Source organism: Leucopleurus acutus (genome assembly GCF_964270905.1).
Source record: "Leucopleurus acutus genome assembly, chromosome: 19".
In the NCBI taxonomy this organism is placed as follows: domain Eukaryota; kingdom Metazoa; phylum Chordata; class Mammalia; order Artiodactyla; family Delphinidae; genus Leucopleurus; species Leucopleurus acutus.
Genome location: NC_139161.1, coordinates 23,840,000 through 23,858,950, shown reverse-complemented (window position 1 = coordinate 23,858,950; position 18,951 = coordinate 23,840,000). Strand labels below are relative to the sequence as shown.

The 18,951-nt window shown below is 48.1% G+C and overlaps 1 protein-coding gene across 3 annotated transcripts in view; it reads left to right on the top strand.

The window, feature by feature from the left end:
- FAM117A (family with sequence similarity 117 member A) overlaps window positions 1-18,951 on the top strand; it is a gene marked incomplete at its 5' end in the record, with an annotated part of 51,844 nt that overhangs the window by 23,205 nt on the left and 9,688 nt on the right. For all 3 annotated transcript variants that reach the window (XM_082860903.1, XM_082860902.1, XM_082860904.1), the window contains one exon: window positions 11,703-11,872. In XM_082860903.1, coding sequence (XP_082717029.1) covers window positions 11,703-11,872 — 170 coding nt within the window. The remainder of the gene's footprint in view (window positions 1-11,702; window positions 11,873-18,951) is intronic.

Genomic DNA, 18,951 nt, shown 5'->3' with positions numbered 1-18,951 from the left:
GGATCTCACTGGTTTCTACGTTCCTGTAATGAATGAGCAAATGGATGCCCAGGGTAACTTGGTGGGGCATATCTGAGGTTATATCCAACTCCAACTGTGTTTCTGGATCATAGGAACTCTTTAATTCTGTGCACAATCTGGGTCTTTCTCCTGGGATGACATACCACTTTTTTTTTTTCTTTTAATATTTTTGGCTGCATTGGGTCTTAGTTGCCGCGTGCAGCCTTTCTCTAGTTGTGCCGAGTGGGGGCTACTCTTCATTGCAGTGCGCGGGCATCTCATTGCAATGACTTATGTTGCTGCAGAGCCTGGGCTCTAGGCACGCAGGCTTCAGTAGTTGTGGCACGTGGGCTCAGTAGTTGTGGCTCACGGGCTCTAGAGCACAGGCTCAGTAGTTGTGGCGCACGGGCTTAGTTGCTCCGCGGCTTGTGGGATCTTTCTGGACCAGGGCTCGAACCCGTGACCCCTGCATTGGCAGGCAGATTCTTAACCGCTGCGCCACCAGGGAAGCCCGACATGCCATTTCTTTTTTTTTTGCCACTTCTTAATTTCAAGTCTCCTTCCCTTAGTATCTTTATTCTACCTTGTACTGATTTACATCCTTCAATTCCTTGCCTCCTAGTAAGCCTCATTGACTGTTTCATTTCTTCTTGCCCACCTTCTCTTTCCCCAAATTAGAAGACCAGAACAGTGAACCAATTGAATTTGACTAAAACCTGCCAAGATTGAACTGCTAAACAGCTTAGATCCTTGCTAAGGAGTAAAGTTAATTCTGTCTTCCCAAATTCCAAATTAAGCCAGTTCTTTTTTTTTTCCCTCACAGCTTTATCTTGGAAAGTTTTAAACCTGCAGAAAAGTTGTAAGCCCAGTACACATCCATTTATCTTTCACCTTAGACTCATTGATAACTTTTGGCCACAATTGTCTAATCTCTCTTCCCTCCTTGTGTGTATTATGTATATGTGTGTCTCGACATACACATATGTGCATCCATAGGCACTTTTTCTGGTGAACTGTTTGAAAACAAGTTGTGAATATCTTGACACTTTGCCCGTTACTTCAAGGGCATCTCCTGAGAATAAGACCATTCTTCTAAATAACGATAATATCATTATTACACATAAGGAAACTATAATTCCATATTATCTAATATCCAGTTCATTTTCAGATTTCCTCTTTGTGGCTTTTTTGTTTTTATTTTTGATCCAGGGTCCAGTCAAGGTTCTCATTTGGTTATGTCTTTAAAAAAATCTGTTTAAAATTCCCCTCCCATCCCTGTCTTTTTGTTTTCAGGTTTTTTGATTACTGACTTATTGAAAGTGTGGACAGCCTTCTAGCTGTCCCACATTCTGGAGTTTTGTGACTGTTCCCTTTCAATGGCACTTGACTTGTTCCTCCATCTCCTGTATTTCCTGCAAGTGGGAAGTTAAGTCTGGGGCCCAATTCGATTCAGGTAAAACATCTTGGGCATGAACATTTCGTGGGTGAAGCTGTGTACTTCATAATACATTGCTTCAGGAGGTACACAGTGTCAGAATGTCCATCACTAGTAATGCTAAGTTTGATCATTTGAGGTGGTGACAACCAGATTTCCCTTTGTAAAAGTACATTATTCTCTTATATGTGGTACATTATGTAAGTGTTCTGTTCCCCACAGTGTTTCTCCCAGTTGTTTTGGCATCCATTGCTGACTCCTCCTGACTGAGCTGTTACTTTGGGAGCTGCATAAAGCCAGTTCTAAAGTAACACTGAAGGACATGAGTATTGATGTGAGTTCTAAAGAGGAGTAAAAAAATTTTCTTTGGGCTTTTAGAATCATTGGCGGGAAGGCAACAAAATGAGGCCATCAAATTCTGTCAAACTAGATATTCACACATATGTTGCTGTCTGGCAGTTTACGTGAGGTCAGGGAGAAGGCAGCCTGGATGAAGCTAAAAATAAGTCATGGTTCACAAAGCAGAAATTATTTTGACTATTTGAACATGATCTATAATTCTATTCTTATTTCCTTTTTTTCTTTCACTCAATTTCCACTGTCCTCACTAGAAAAGGGATCCCTCCTTTTTAATTGTCTTCCTCCACTTGCCCTACATGCCCAGTGGGTAAAACAGTGTCCCCGAGACCCAGGTCTGATTGTGCTGGTTCCCAGTAGGGAAAATAATAGAACTCTTCCAGTCCGTGGGGAAGTTTCTGAACCAAGGCAGCCAGACAGTCATGACAGTTGAGTCTGACAATGAAACACAAGGGGGGAAATGCACTTTGAAAGTCTTCTGTGGGGGAAGAAAGGCCTGTGTCTCAAGTTGCTCTGTGGCGTTGGAGAAATCAGTTCACCTGTCTACACGAGGGTGTTCCTGGGCTCCCACCCAGAGAATCCCTGAGAGTGTGTGGGGCGCACACATTCAGAACAAAAATCAGAGTAGGGTTTCAATCACAGTTTTCCTCTCACAGGATTTACTGTAGATGAACCTCCCCAATCTCTGGTTCTTCCTTCACCTCTTTTATCTTTAAAGAGCTAAGTGGACATCATGATTTCTCCTCTACTTGATAAGAATCAGATTGTCGTCTGAAGTGAAGATACTGAAGGGTTTATGCCTGTCCTCTGAGTTTGTAGCCACCCAGAAATTCATCCCTCCCAGGTAGCCAGGCGGTGAGGATTGCTGTTAGATGGAGAAGGCTAGGCTATGGCTACTTATGCTGTTCTTAACAAAGGCCAAATAGATCCCAAAGGAAAGCATGCTCCAATCAGTGACTGCTAGTATCTTGTCCTGTTTTAAGAATGTTGAAATCCTTCAGAACTCCTCTTCATAGAATTCAGATAAAAGGTGAAAAGTTCACACCACTTCCTTTCTTTCGAACTGCAGCTTCTTGAGAATTGAACAAATGTCTAAGTAACTGCTGTCTACTCTTCATACGCGCGCACACACACACACACGTACGCTTTGGGATCACCCTTTCCCTCCTTGCTGATAAGAAGAGTTAGGGTGTTCCTCATTTTTTCCCCATAGTGACCCCTCCAAATGGGTTTCTCCTGACCCTTCTCTCCAGCTGCCCATGGATGTGGTCTGCATCCTGGGGAGTCAGACACACAGCAAGAAAAGGTTTCACCTGAGCTACACACTTAAATATGGAGACAGTATTAAATACAGAGTTAATATTAAATATGGAGTTAGTATTAAGGTCCTGGCTGAGAAGTTTTTCATGTGTATACAAATATCACTCTTTTTTTTTTCTCTTTAGGTAAGCCTTCTTGGTAAGGGAAATGTGCTGTTACTCCTTTTTTCTTCCTTCTTTTTAATCTCACTTCTTTAGTTTCTTCTCCCTGTTATGATTGAAATGAGCTATTGCTTGGGTTTGAAAGAAGTGTTTAAAGCCCCAGGTTTAATTTTCCCAGCTGGGATGGATGGGGTCTCCTTGGGCTTTCCAAGGAGGGCTTCTAACTCTTGTACAGTCATATTGAGGATTTCGGTTTGACCACAGCTTCCCTCCAAAACCCACATGTCCCTGAGTTAAGCAGTTAAGTGGCGCAGGACCGCAAGCAGCTCAGAAGACTGCCTGCACTGTTTAATCCCAGCACACATACTGAAATGGAAAAGTAATCCCTGTGAAGCTGTGAGGAGGAACTTCCCCTACTTACTGCAAATCTGGTATTGGGGAATATTTAGAAATTCTGCATCCCTGTTTTACTTTGCTCCCCTCCAGGTTATCATTCCCCCCGCCTCCCCCACCCCCAACAAAAGTGCTGCATCACAGCTAGGAGACGGGACAGGACAGGGCCTGCTCCCTCAGTGTCTAACTGTCTGCCCTGCCTCAGCCTCCTGGGTGGCCCTTTCCCTGCCTGCTTCTCCTGAAGTGAAGATCAGTGGCTGAAAAAAGCATATTGTTAGAAAAACGTGTAATAAGATCTCATTTTATTAAAAATACATATGCACACATAGGTGCACAGGGAGAGATCAGGAAGGATGTGCAGAATGGTGATTTCTGAGTGGTGGCATGCATCGTTTTTATTTTTCAGTTTTTGCTAATCTGCATTTTTAAATTTTCCTTTAACTTCCTCCTGTCTATGTACAGCTTCTGTTATAATGAGAGTTATTTTAAAGAGGGAAGGCAAGAAGATTAGTGCTAATAATGGCTCAAAGCCCAGTGACATGAGAAAGTGACTGGTAACTTGTTTGCTGAGCCTGCCAGTTGCTGAGTTTTTGCCACCTGTGAAATCTCATTGGCTGTCTCTCTTCTTCCTTCTGTAGTCCTTCTTGGGTATTTTGCAGTCACTCAGCCTCAAGCTAATGGAGGATGGGTGGAGAGTAGCCTTGTCTGGCTTCCCAGGTTTCTCTCTACTGCATTGCCCCAAAGATAGTAAAGTAAGTGAAGTAGCCCCCCTAGATTCCCAGCCAGGACCCTCTGGTCAGCGGCTGGTCTCTCCTTGTAAGCTGCTAAGCCTCCACCCCACAGTCTATCTCTGGCCAAGTTGAGAAGGGCAGCCACAGATGCCTCATTTCCTGTGTCGTCTGCTGCCTTCCTCCTTTCCCTGACCCCTCCTAAGAGCTGTCGCCCTCCTCCTTCGGGTTCCCGCAGTGGGGGTTTGCTGGTGTGGTCAGGACTGAGCTGATTTCCAGCCAGGAATATGAGGGAACAGCAGAGACCAAATGGTGGTCCTTCTGAAGAGTCAGTGGCTGGAGGAATCCCCGGAGGCTGAGCTGGCAGCCTGGCCCTTGGGGCTCGTATCGGCCTGCCCCACTTCAGCTTGGTCAGCGGCTTCTTGTCCTGCTCCTCCTGTGTCTGCAGTGCCTATCACAGGGCTGGTTTGTGGTGGGCACCCAGAACCTGCTACTGAAGGAATCAGTCAGTCTACTGTGGTGTGCCAGGCCCCTCGTCAGCTGTTTGTGTGTTTCTGCCCTATTCACTGTCCCCCAAGGTGCAGCAGACACTTGACCGCTGGTCCACTCCACTCAGAGCCCGCTCTCCCCAAAGCCATACAAATGTAGCAGTTGGGAGACAGGGCCAAGTGGCTCCGGAAGATAGCACCTAAGGCTTCTTATCTCTGGTGTGTGCTGTTTTGTTTTGTGTTTTCCATTTGCCGTTGCCCAAGAACCAAAGCATCCTCCACTGCTCAGCTGTATGGTGAAATGGCCTGGCCCTGTGCCAGGGAGCTTCGCCAGGTGGTTGGGCTGTGGAGGCTGCTGCATGCGACGGGCCGATAATACCCCACAGCGCTGTAAACAGGACACCCCACCCTCCCGCAGCCACCCAGCCAGGGCCCCGCAACTTGCTGCTTTGTCTTGGCCTGTCATGATAGGAGCGTCTCTTCTCAGACAGGGCAGCCAATTGTCCTGTTTCCCAAATCTGAGAGGGGTACTTTCCAGAAATGAAACCAGTTCATCTTCCGACCACAAGCAACCGTTGTGACTTCTCAACACTTCTTCTTTAACCATAATCACACAATTGCAGGGCAGAACCCCATCCCCAGATCTTTCCGGTGGGTGCACCCATAAGGGAGGGATAAGCCCAGGAGCCCCTATTTCAACTGCACTCACTTGTGAGATTTCTTAGAGGATGTTCCCGACTGAGGGAGGTCTCGGTGCTGACAGCGCTGCTGATGCCCACGCCTCCCAGCGGCTCTCTTTCGCCTGCATCATTCACTCTGGGTGCTCTCCTGGCTGGGTTAGACCAACACTAGGAAAGGAAAGGGCTCTGACACTGAAGCTGTGGGCCTTCCCAGGGGACAGTGGTGGCTGGAACTCACCCTGCATGTCTCCTCTTCCTTCCCCACCCACACCTTCAGTCCTAAAAGATTGTGGTGTGGGGAGGGGCTGACTGACAGTAATTGGTTTGACATGATCTATCTAATGAAGACTTTAAAGCCTTTTTGCATCTCATCTTTCGTTGTTTACAGCGTCCCTGAGAGGTAACTGAGGCTGGGACTGTGCTCCTGCCTGCCCGATGGGAGAGCAGGCCTGGTGAGGGGGGAGGGCATGAGGTGTGGGCTGCAGTCACGCCACAGTGAGGGCAGAGCTGCAGTCAGAACCAGATCCCTCACACCTGAGCCCCTCCCAGATATTCGGGGGCCACACTGTTCCAGCCTGTGGCCCCTTCGAGAATGGCACAGAACATGTCAATGTCCGGCTTTGGCTTCAGTTTGTGTTGCGTTTGGAGGGAACCTTGGTTTCACCCTTAATCAGTTCTGGTGCCCAAATTAGCAGGTCATCACCAAACCATTTGGGGTGGGGTTTTTTAAATAAGTGGTAGATTAGTTTTCCTGTCAAAATCTCATCTTTTTATTTTTTTTTATTTTTATTTTTTTTTGCGTTACGCGGGCCTCTCACTGTTGTGACCTCTCCCGTTGTGGAGCACAGGCTCCGGATGCGCAGGCTCAGCGGCCATGGCTCATGGGCCTAACCGCTCCGCAGCACGTGGGATCTTCCCGGACCGGGGCACGAACCTGTGTCCCCTGCATCAGCAGGCGGACTCTCAACCACTGCGCCACCAGGGAAGCCCAAAATCTCATCTTTTTGAAGTGCCCCCTCCCTTAGTTTCTGGGCGTGAAGGAAACATGCACTTTCATCACCTCAAAGGGTCTAAGAACGTGGGGGTTTGGGAGGGGAGCTGGGGCTTTGCTGAGCGCTTTGAGACAGAAGGGAATTCCGTCACCTTGCAGCTGGTCAGGAGCTGGGCCGGCACCCTGTGCTAGGATGTAGTCACTGTAGAAATAAGTCTGAGGCCCAGCGGTCTCATTTAAGGAAAAGAAACTGAGGCGAGTCCTCCAGTTAGTCTTAGATGCAGCAACATCCTTGCAGGCCTAGCAGAGAGGAGGGGGCTGGGTCAGAGGCAGCTGGTTCTCGATTGGGGTACTTGGTTTCTCCCCATTCGCCCTTCCTTCCCCTTTTTCTTTTTTTTTTTTATTCGTGTTTTTGTTTTGTTTTGTTTTTGTATACGGAGGAGCAAGTCAGAACCGACAAAGCGCTCAGAGTCTTTATGAATAACTTAGGTCAGATTTGGATGTAGAGTTGATCAAAATGGGTGGTTGGATTCTTATACCAAATTCCAGGATCCTGGGTCCTCCCCAACCCCGGGGGTGCTGGGGAGTAAAATGTCATCTCTGATTACTGCCCTTGAAATTGGACTCCTCCTGTAACTCGCGAATGAGGTGGGCTGTGAAGGGTATGGATGGGAAGATGTAAAATGGGCATATGGTTTACTAGAATCCTTCCCACTAGGCTTCAAAGGCTTCTCCAAAACACCAACCAACCAACACCCCAAACAAAATATTGCTATGTGGTCTCCTTCCTTACTCCCTTCCCTGAAGGAGCTGCCAGGCATTTCTTCCTTCAGGTATGTAGGCAGGTGTCCTGCACCCTTGGAGGTGCTCCTGATGCAAAAGGGCCAAGAGCCCTGTGGACTGATGTAGGAAGAAGGAGGCTTGGATTTGGATGTAGGACTGCCTCCTGACTTTCTGGGCAACCAAGTCCAATCTGAGACTGGACTTCTCTGTGCCTTGGTCTCCTTATCAGTCTTTCTGGAGCCCCTTTAGGAGAACAAAAGACTGTACACACACAAGTACTTTGTGAGGAGGGGGCAAAACTTGAAAGTATTATACAAACTTGAAAGTATTATACATACTTAGGGTGCAAGGCACACAAACTTAGAAGAGCATACATAGGGCCTCAGGATGGAAACATTTCTAAAGGAGGTTTTTGCAGCAATTTCTGCTGAGGGGCTGAGAGAGGTGGCCCCAAGAAATCTTTCTCCCCAGTGCTTTTTTCTCAGCCCTGGAGTCCCAGCCCTCTTTCTTCCGACAGCAGTGAAGGAGCTGTTAGAATCATGGTGTTCTGGCCTCTCTGCCAGTCTCTGGCTCATCTGCTTCCCACCTGCCTCATTGCTTCTCTGTCATGTAATCTTGTAAACTTGCCTTCAAGGGCCCCTGCCTCAACAGTGGGCTCTTAGAGACAGTTTGGGAGAACCACAGGACAGCATTTTGGTGTCTGGCCAGGCTGCCGGCATGGGTCAGGATCTCCCAGAAGTATCCAGATTGCCACCTTTTGATCTTAAGCCCACGGTAGAAAAACGAGTGGTTGAAATGCCGGTGTAGGGGATGCAGTTGGGGCTTGAACCCAGCATGCCTGTCACTAACTTTCTGGGTGACAGGTGCAGGGAGGGGAGGAAAGAGGTTGGGCCTCCCTGAGCCTCAGAGAGAGGAAAGGGGGCAAGCAGCTCAGGGGGGTTTACTCACAGGGAGCAGGGTGAGCATGGATGTGCAAGGCACACAAACTTAGAATCCAGGTGTAATTAGAGCAGGCTCTCCCTGATAGTAACAGGTTTTTGATTTTATGAGAATACTTAGGCATCTGCCAATCTCCAACCCTATGGTCTAGATGCTGTGTGGGGTTCAAAGATAACTTAGACAGCCCTTGGCCACAGGTTGTTTATTAGCTGGGATTTACAAATACTTGTAATCCAATAGAGACTGGGAAGTACTAGAAGAGTACAAAGTACTGGGGAAAATCAGAAAATCCTGAGACATTCCTTCCAGGGGACTCAGGAAGCTCCGTGGAGGTGGAGATGTTTAGGCTGGCCCTGATGGATGGATCACATTTCAGCCCTGAGCACATGTGCAAAACCTCAGAGGAGGGCAGGCCCAAGACATGGGTGGGAAATGGTGCATAGTGTAGTTTGTCCAGGACATAGAGATCTTGAAGAGGAGTGACGTGTAAAGGAAAGGTAAGTGGGACCAGAACACAAGGCCTATGAGTACTGTCTTTGAAAGAAAGCCTTTGAAGAGTTTAAAGAGTGTTAAGGTCATTTAAAAGGGTGTGTTGTAGGTCAGTATATATTGATTTGGAAAGGTGTTTATGATATAAGGTAAAAACTCATTGCAAAATAATATGTACAGTATAATCCCATTTTTCATTTTAAAGCATACACACACACGCACACACATACATGCATGTACATAGAAGGCAAGGCCCCCGAGGATATATATCTCATAGCATTATCCGTGATTATCTCTGGGTGTTGAGATTTGCAGTTTTTTCTGTTTGTTTGCATATTTCTTGAATTTTCCACAATTCACAGTACTTTTTTTTTTGGCCGCAACACATGGCTTGCAGGATCTTAGTTCCCTGACCAGGGATCAAAACTGGGCCCACAATAGTGAAAGTGAGGAGTCCTAACCACTGGACTGCCAGGGAATTCCCCACACTACTTTTTTTTTTTTTTTTGCGCAGTACACGGGCATCTCACTGTTGTGGCCTCTCCCGTGGCGGAGCACAGGCTCCGGACGCGCAGGCTCAGCGGCCATGGCTCACGGACCCAGCCGCTCCGTGGCATGTGGGATCCTCCTGGACTGGGGCACGAACCTGCATACCCTGCATCAGCAGGCGGACTCTCAACCACTGCGCCACCAGGGAAGCCCCCCCCACTACTTTTATAAGTCATTTTTAATTTGTTTTTTTTTAATTTATTTATTTTTTAAAATTTATTTATTTTTTTAAATAAATTTATTTTTATTTATTTATTGACTGTGTTGGGTCTTCATTGTGCATGGGCTTTGTTGTGGCGAGCAGGGGCCACTCTTCATTGCAGTGCACAGGCTTCTCATTGCCGTGGCTTCTCGTTGCAGAGCACAGGCTCTAGGCGCGTGGGCTTCAGTAGTTGTGGTGTACGGGCTTAGTTGCTCTGCGGCATGTGGGATCTTCCCGGACCAGGGATCGAACCCGTGTCCCCTGCGTTGGCAGGAGGATTCTTAACCACTGCACCACCAGGGAAGTCCCTTTAGTTTGTTTTAAATGAGCACATACTATATGATGGCTGAGGAAAATGACCTAGAAATATGTAAGGAATTAGATAAAACCTGAGGCTAAAAGTTATCCACGCAATAACATTTATGATATTCAAATTGGGGTGGGGGAAACCTCTCAAACCTCCAATAATATGGGAGGGGCTAAGCAAACTACTGTGTATCAACTTGGTGGAATATTATGTAGTCTTTAAAAATGACAGATATGTAGATTGTTGATACTTGGAAATGGGTAGAACAAAGCAGAATATCATGTAATACATTTCGTATTGATTATACTATGTCAAAATGTGTGTAAATATTTAAATGGATTTGGAGAAGATAGTATTATTAGCGTTTCTCTCCTTTTTTTTATTGTGGTAAAACACACATAACATAAAATTTACCATTTAACCATTATAAGTTTATGATTCTGTGACATTAAGTACACTTACAATGTTGTGTAACCATCACCACTGTCCATTTCCAGAATATTTTCATCACCCCAAGCAGAAACTCTGTGCCCATTAAATAATAATGCCCCATTCCCTTCTCCCCCTAAGCCCCTGGTAACCTCTGTTCTACTTTCTGTCCCTATGAATTTGCCTATTCTAGGTACCTCTTATAAGTGGAATCATACAATATTTGTCCTTTTGTGTTGGTTTTATTTCATGTAGCATAATGTTTTGAAGTTTCATCCATGGTATAACATGTTTCAGAACTTCATCCCTTTTTGAGACTCCATTGTATGTATAGAACACATTTTGTTGATCCATTCATCTGTCAGTGAACACTTGGGTTGTTTCTACCTCTTGGCTATTGTGCATAGTGCTGCTATGAACATGGGTATACAGATATCTCTTTGAGACCCTCTTTTCAATTCTTTTGTATATATACCTAGAAGTGGAATTGCTGGATGGTATGGTAATTCTATATTTAACTTTTTGAGGAACCTGCCAACCTGTTAGTGTCTTTTTAATATAAAGCTCTTCAAGTTTATTTATATCTACAGTCCCCAGTTCTTTTGCTGTGCTTAATGCACACATGAATTATCAAGAGATTAGTACAGATGTGAAAGCATTTTGCTCTGCTTAAAGGAAAGAGCCTTACAGACCTTAAGATAGTAGTGTGTTTTGAATGTGGCTGTGGAAAACACGGTCAACCCAGATGACTGAAACTTACAGATGATTCCAGAATGCTTAGACTTTAGCAACAGTTTCAACTTTTACCTTCCCCCAGAAAGCTTTAATCAAGGTAAAAAGAAAAATAAGTGGATTTGTAACTGGTTTATTTTTGTTCTATTTAGCCAGAAGTCAGAGACAGAGGAGAGAACCAAAAGACTTGGATATTCTCCTGGATCCTGGATAGTTGAAAGTAGTTATGTCGTTCTCTTTGTCTCAGTCACCTAGGTTCCCTGGAGCTAATGGTCTTGAAGGAAATAGGAAGAGTCCTTCAGTTAACTGGGTTGAATTTGTACATAGGAGCCTTGCAATCAGTGCTGGAAGAAGGCAGGAGATAAAAGGAAATAAAAGGCAGGATAAAAGATGGAGGAAAACTTGGTTTTTGTCCACTTCCAGTTACTTCTTTAATGATGGGAAACAGTCCTGCTCTCAGGAAACTCAGTGCGGAGACCTGGGAGTTCACAGTCTGTAGTCCATTAGGAACAGGAGAAAGAAGACATGTGTAAAGTAACCCCTCGTCCAGTGTGAAATGGTGTAAATTGTTTCCAGTGACAAAGACCAGCTGGATAAGTCAGGAGAGCTTTCATCACGCTGTATGTGCTTTTATGGGCTGCTTCAAATTCTGTAGGAGGGAGGTAAATATAAGTGAAGATGCAGCAGTCCGGTGAGGCTTCCTAAAAGAGGGAAGGTTGGTTACTGTGTCTGCTGCCTCCATGCTGACGTCCAGGTGTGCGGGCTGTGCTCTCTTCCAGCCAGCGTCCCGTGTTCCGTGGCCCCAGAAAAGCCAGTGTGTAGGCCTCAGCCACCCCAGGTCCGGCGTACGTTCTCCCTGGACACCATCCTCAGCTCCTACCTTCTGGGCCAGTGGCCACGAGATGCTGATGGGGCCTTCACCTGCTGTACCAATGACAAGGCCACCCAGGTAATGAAGCTCTCTGCTAATGGGATAAGGGATAAAGGTGGGGTGGTGGGCTGGCCGAGGAGGCCTTGGGTCGACTTACCAATACTCAGTCATTGATGTGACTTGTCCTGGGTTTTGGCTGTACATACGCACCATGTAGCTTTTCATCATCTCATGTTAACCAACTTGGTTCTCTTCATAAATTTACCTGAAAATGAGTTTGCATTCCACCTGACTGGTGGGAGAGAGAAGGCAATCTGGGTTTATCAGTTTGGCTTTGAGTATTCATGTGTGGGTATACAAGAGTTGATTTTGGAATTTATCCTAGGTTTTAATAAATGAGATTTACGTTGCTAAAACAGACCAACATTCAACTGAGTATGCACTCCCCAGACAACTGGAAGAGGTGGCCCAAAAGTGTGTTGAGCCAGGATAGATCCCACTAGAGTAACAGGAGTGGAAAGTTCTTAGATAATGGAGAGTTGATCCCTAATCAGCAGCCCTCCTGGGATTTCGGTAGATCCATTTGAGTCTGATGGAGCCCAGGTCCCCTCTTCCGGGTTTTTCTCTTCATTTAGAATCCTAAACGTAGAAGGGATCTCTGTAATCATCCAGTCCATTGGTCAGCTTTTGAGTAAGGTAGTGTTAGCCTGAGCAAGAAGTCATCTCATATGTGAAATTTTACAAAGATATCTCTTCATCTGACTTAGGACTTCAACATTTTCAGCAGTTAAGTTTTTAAGAGTCAGATCTTCTCCCTTTTGATGCAGTTTAAGCCCATTCCTGTTCAACTTCAGAACAAATGAGTTGTTCTCAGGGAAGAGGAAACAGGGTGGGGAGAACACAGGCTCAGAGGAGAGGCAGCCCATGTCCTGGGGGATGCTGGGCCAGTCACTCTTCCTTTGCATGTCGCTGGAGAGTGCCCGCCCCGCCTGATTGGAGGTGGGGTGCCGGCCAAATGGGAAAGGGTTTTGTGCGCTCGCTTCCCTTGTCCTCCTCTGCGGAGCACATCTCCCAGTCCCTTTTATTTATTTTTTAAATGAGATCCATTTTCAAATGTTATTAGTGAATGTTTGAATGCCCAGTACTGTTCTTGGCATGTCAGAGTGGAGAACAAGGAAATGAGAACAAGATTTGACCTTGGTGCGTCTGGATGCCAGTTCCATGAAGGCCAGTGAACAGGGAGCCAAAGGATGAGATGGGGCCAAATGTCTGGCACAGCTTACAGGAGGGGAATTCTCATAGGAATATGCCACCTTGGACCAACAAGAGTTGCTGCAGTTAAAATTAATGGCACTCTTTTTTTTTAATTAATTAATTTACTTATTTATTTATTTATTTTTGGCTGCGTTGGGTCTTCTTTGCTCCATGTGTGCTTTCTCTAGTTGCGGCGAGCTGGGGCTACTCTTCATTGCAGTGCATGGGCTTCTCATTGCGGTGGCTTCTCTTGTTGTGGAGCACAGGCTGTAGGTGTGCGGGTTTCAGTAGTTGTGGCACGTGGGCTCAGTAGTTGTGGCTCACAGGCTCTAGAGCACAGGCTCAGTAGTTGTGGCACACAGGTTTAGCTGCTCGGCGGCATGTGGGATCTTCCCTGACCAGGGCTCGAACCCGTGTCCCCTGCATTGGCAGGTGGATTCTTAACCACTGCGCCACCAGGGAAGTCCAATGGCATTCTTTAGATCTAGGAACAGACTGTGAAGGGAGAGTACGCTCCGGGTAGCACACCGACTTCCCGGAAGCCCCAGACACTGTTGTTCCCTGTGTCCCCTGAAAAGGGCAAGTAGGATAGGTTATACTTCCCCTTCATGTGCCTGAAGCACCACCCCTTTCTCTTTTGAGAGCGTGTTTAGTCCAAATAATGCGTCTAGTCATGGAGGGCTTCCTGGAGGAGCAGGACTTGAGGTTGCTTTGGTTGTGTAAGTTCATGATTACATCCCCCTTCGTCAGATGGCAGGCTTCCATGCAGCCCACCTACCTATCCCCATATCCCCGTCACTGTCATTTCCTGCTACCAGCCTTCTAGGAAGCCTCCATCCCACTCCTCAGATGGCGTTCTCTTTGTCAACTCAAGACAGGGTTGGCCTCAGATGTTCCCTGGCCGGATTTAGAGGCATGGGCTCTAGGCTGTGTGTTTTGCTCAGGCTCCAGCTGCAGGCCAGATCTTTTATATAACAAGTCCGGGCTTCTTGCCACAGCAAGACAGAGGCCAGCGATGCGCCTCCGCGGGTCTGGCAAGGCCGAGCTGTGCAGCTTTCCTCTTTCCCTGGGCTGGGCTCCAGCCCTCGAGGAACCCTTAGCAACCTGTCAATATTGTGGCTGCAGTCAGGAGGTGGGAGAATTCTGATCAACGTGGGCATCCAAACCCCAGTATGTGCTCTGCCCATCTTTCATTCCTGGCCTTCTGGGAATTTTCTGCTTCTAGGTTTTGGGCTCCATTCAAATTCTTGCTTGAGCACCCTGGTCTGGCACAAGCTGCCTTCTTCAACATCTCCCAAAGAAATTGGTGCTCCTTCCCTACTGAGCACGGCTACATCACCCAGAAGGGACTGGAGATGAGGGAGAGGTTTTATGGGGGAGACACAAGGGGGTGCAGAGAAGAGCGGAGGGAAGGTAGGAGGCAGGATCTACCAAAGTCCTTGAAAGCTGTTAAGTCTCTAAAAATAGATGATGCCAGCACATTTCCTTAATTCCTTTGAGCTCGAGGGGGGCTGTTCCCACCCCTACCCCCACCTTCTGCGCTTTCTCTTCTAGCCACACCAGTGAAGTACCTCCACTGCACCTGGCAGGCCCTCACTTCTGCTTTCTTATCTGTGCCCGCGACCCAGCCCCACACACACCCCAGCCAGCCGTCAGAGTGTGTGTTTGGAGACCTCATCAGCCTGGCACTCCCAGGGGCAGGACTTGCAGTAAGGACAGCAGCCATAGTCATGGTGTAGGCCGAGCAGCTCGGCTCCCCTCTCTGAACCCCCTAGAGCAGGCAAGAGCCCTGCACGTTTCATATCAGAACACCTGCCATTTAGATAGCCCAGCACACTGCGTCCTCAAGGCTTCTCCCAAGGCAGAAGATGGGTTAAAAGCTCTCGGTTCTCGAATTGCAGCAGGCTGCCAACAGTCCCACTATTCCCTCCCTGGGCTTAGCTGTGTTTTAAGCCCTTAGGCAGGCGCAAAGGATAGCACGGGTGGTTCCCAAGCAACTTGCAGTCTGACATGGAGAGCGGGCTTACCCAAATATTTGGGGCAAGTGAGGAAGAGAGGTGGATGGATCTTATTTGGGAAATTGGTTCTCCTAAGGAGGTATGAATGTGGTCATCGGGGAAGGAGGGCTTTGGAGCGGCTACATGTTCTGAGCCAGGATGGGTGATGGGAGCGGGATGACCAGGTCTCCCAGAGGTCAGCTTGGTGGGTGTAAGGAACAGCTTGGGTGCAGTGGGTGCTGGGTGCAGAGGGGCCAGTCAGCGAGGACTAGGAAGGCTCTTGTGTGGTGTCACCATCATCTGGAGGTTTCTTTGTGTCTCGGAGGACTTTGTCAGGATCGTCCAGGTAAATCTGAACCTGTTTTCCCCTCTCCTGACTGCCCTCCCCCAGGTCAGCTGGTCACTCAGAGCTGGCCATCAAGTGCTGTGGGCCGGCCACTCCTGGCACTGGGCCCGGGGCCGGGACGGGAGATGGCAGCACATGCTGGTGGTTGCAGTTACCCCCTCCCTTCTTGCTGGGAGTCTTCTCGCACTCTTCTGGAGGGAGGAAGTGGTCTCACCACAGCTGGAATGACTGTTGGAGCCAAGTTCCCCCGCTGGTGTTCTCATCCTGGAGACAGATGGGACCCTGGGTGCCTGCTCTGCCTGGCCCCCCGTTCTGCTCATCCCCAGCCCCATTTCCTCTGCAGGTTCCAGGTGAGGTAGGGATGCCCTTATGAGAGACCTTTTTGCTTTAGGCCTGAGTTACCCTTTGGGAAAAAAAATTAGCTTAAGTCCTTGACAAACTTCATGGAGTGTCCTGAAGGGCAGAGGCAGAGGTGGCATGCTTTGTTTGGGAAGACTTCCCTTTCTGTGACTTTCCTTACCTGTGTGCTGTCCTCCTCTTTTTCCCAATCCAGTGCCTCAGCATTTGGTGGTGACACACGATTCAGTCTGCTTATGATGGGCCTTTCTTTGCGGGTGTGAGGGCCTGGGCACAGTGCCTATTTCCCAAACCGGTGAGCAGGACCAGTTGTTCAGTATATGGTTTGACATCAGCATAGAATATTTGAAAATGGGTCCATGATGGAAAGTCTGAGGGTTGCACAGTCACCGTAGGGCCACAGATGGTGGCCTTGGCCACCTGCTGCTAGAGTTCTCAGCGCTGGCCGGCAGACCACCCTCAGAGCCTTTCCTGCCTCTTTTTCTGGCCAGAGTCCCAAGAGGCTGATTCCCTGCTGAATTTCAGTTCAGCAAGTAGTTACTGAGCATATATGTTCGGCCAGGCACCACGCTGCTCTACACATCCGCATAGGTACACTGGGTTATGTTCCCAGGGCCCAGCCAAGGTCACTGGAAACAGCAAGGACCAGGACTCTCCTGTCTCAGAATCTGGGTAGAGGCTTAGTTGAGTGGGGGGCAGAGAAAGGGGTTCCACTTTGGAGGGTTTGGGCTCCATCTCACCCCTGCCTTCTTGTTATAAAGCTGTCCTCGCCCTCACCCAGTTATCCCACATGTTGCTCTGGGACTTCAGAATCCCAGGCAAAGCTTCCGTGGTCTAACCCACATCCAGTTTTGCATAATCCGAGCATCATCTGCATAGCTGGCTGACGCCACTATGGCCAGTGAGTAGCCCTGCTTCTCCCTTAGCTGCTCCCCCTGGGCCAGGGTGTTAAAATAAATCTGTTCCAGTGTGTGAGTCCCTTCGACAGACATGACGGGCCTGCTGAGCTCAAGCTTTATCCTGCTTCCAGAGGACTGTCTGGAACAACTACATACGGTGCCGTCACACAGCCTGGCTTGACGCCCATTGTGCCATGAAGGGTCACTCTTTAAAGGGTAACCTTCCTTAGCTGTGACTCTTCTGTGCTCCAAGGAGACCTTGGCCCAGATGTCTGTGGTGAGACCCAGGAGGGAAGGGCCTGTCCACCCAGGGGCACTGGAAATAAGGGGTGGGCATGGTCCCTTTCTTGATGCTCCTAGGTCACCTTGGAGGGGCCAAAGCCCATACCTGTGCATGTGCCTGCCTGAAGAATACTCAAGGCCAGCATGTAAACAGCTTCAAACACAGGATAACCTACTGTATTAGGTTCCTGAGGCTGATGTAACAAATTACCTCAAACTTAGTGGCTTAAAACAATGGAACTCTGGAGGCCATAACTCTGGAGGCCAGAAGTCTGAATTCATTCCGCTCGCTAGGCCAAGATCAAGGTGTTGGCAGGGCTATACTCTCTCTGGAGGCTCTCTGAGAGACCCATTCCTTGCATCTTCCAGCTTCTGGTGGTTGCCAGCATTCCTTGGCTTGTGGCCACGTCACTCCAGTCTCTGCCTCCATGGTCACATTGCCTTACCTTCTTCTGTGAGTGTCTAATCTCCCTCTGTCTCTCTCTCATAAGGACACTTTTAATGGCATTAGGGCCCACCAGGATAATCTTTGCATCTCAAGATCCTTCACTTAATCACATCTGCAAAAACTTTACCATGTAAGGTAACATTTACAGGTTCCAGAGACTAGGACCTGATTTCTTTGGGGGGCCATTTTCAACCTGTCACACCTACAGACCTCGTCTCCTCGTCTCCTCACCCACTCTGCCCCAGCCACACTGGCCTCCTTATCATTCCCAAAGCCACCAGACTGGCTCCTGCTTGGGGGCCTTGGCACTTGCTATGTCCTCCATCTGGGTCACTCTCACCTCTGATATCTGCATGTCTCACTCCTCATCTCCTTCATGTTTTCAGCAGATGTTCCCTTTTCACTGAGGACTTCCCTGACATTTAAAATCATGTTCCCCAGCCCAGCATTCCTATTCCCTTTCTTTGCTGTATTTCTCTCTTAGTACTTATCACTGTTTAAACTGTGCCTCCAGCTAGAACGTAAACTCAAAGCGGACGAGGATTTTTGTCATTTTGTGCCTTGTTATGTCCCCGGCAGCTGAAACAGCGCCTGACACACAGTTTGCATTCAGTAACTCTTTGTTGAGTACATGAGTGATGTGTACCCTGAACCCATCTGATCAGAGAAGATGCAGAGTGAGGCAGCAGGCCTCATGAGGTGGACAGCTAGGAAGGGCTCCCTGATGGGAACGCTGGGAAGAGCTGGTACGGCGGGCCGTCTTAGGTGGTCAGACCAGGCTTAGAGGTCAAGGGATAAGGAAAAAAAAGGAGGTGGAGCTACATTTGCCTGTGGGACAGAGAGCCCACGGATGGAGGGTAAGATGGTGATGTCTATGGCCGGGGGTGGGTGTTGAGGCAAAGCGATGGCCTTAGTAGCACAATTTACAGAGTAGGCAATAGTTGCTGGGAGATGCTGCCGAGCAGATTGAGGTGAGATGGACTGAGAGAGGAGACGATCCCAGCTGCCGTGAGTTTTCACATGCATTCCAGCCTCCAGCGATAGCCTACACTTCTCCTTCCACCCCCTCACGTATCTCAGAAGAAAGAGGCAGTTGAAGAGTTTGCAAGAGATATTAGTAGAACCAGTGGCAACCCGAACGCGGCTGTTTCTACCTCCTTCTCACCACCCACCTGTGAGTTCAGTATCTTCCCGGAGGAAGAGAAACAGGCATCAACACCTTAGCCTTTGTCACCCTTCCTCTGTAGTCTCTGCCACCTTTCCAGGGACAACAAGCTTGTGTGGAACTCAGCTTTGATGAGCAGACCTAGTTATCTATAGGTTTGGCTTGGAGCCCTGGGAGGGGAGGAGTGTTCGTGCATCTGCTCCGTTCAGGGGGCTGTGGGCTTCTCCTCTCTTTTCAGTATCTGCAGCAGCCTTTTCTGAGGCTCTGTCTGCCAACACCCTGATAGGCATTTGGAAGTAGACCAGCTGCTTGGTTTCTACTGTCAGAGCCAGCTCCACCTTGAGGCTTTGGGGTATAGGCCTGAGGATATGCTCTCTGCCCTTTTTCTAAAGAAGAAATAGTGGGGCCG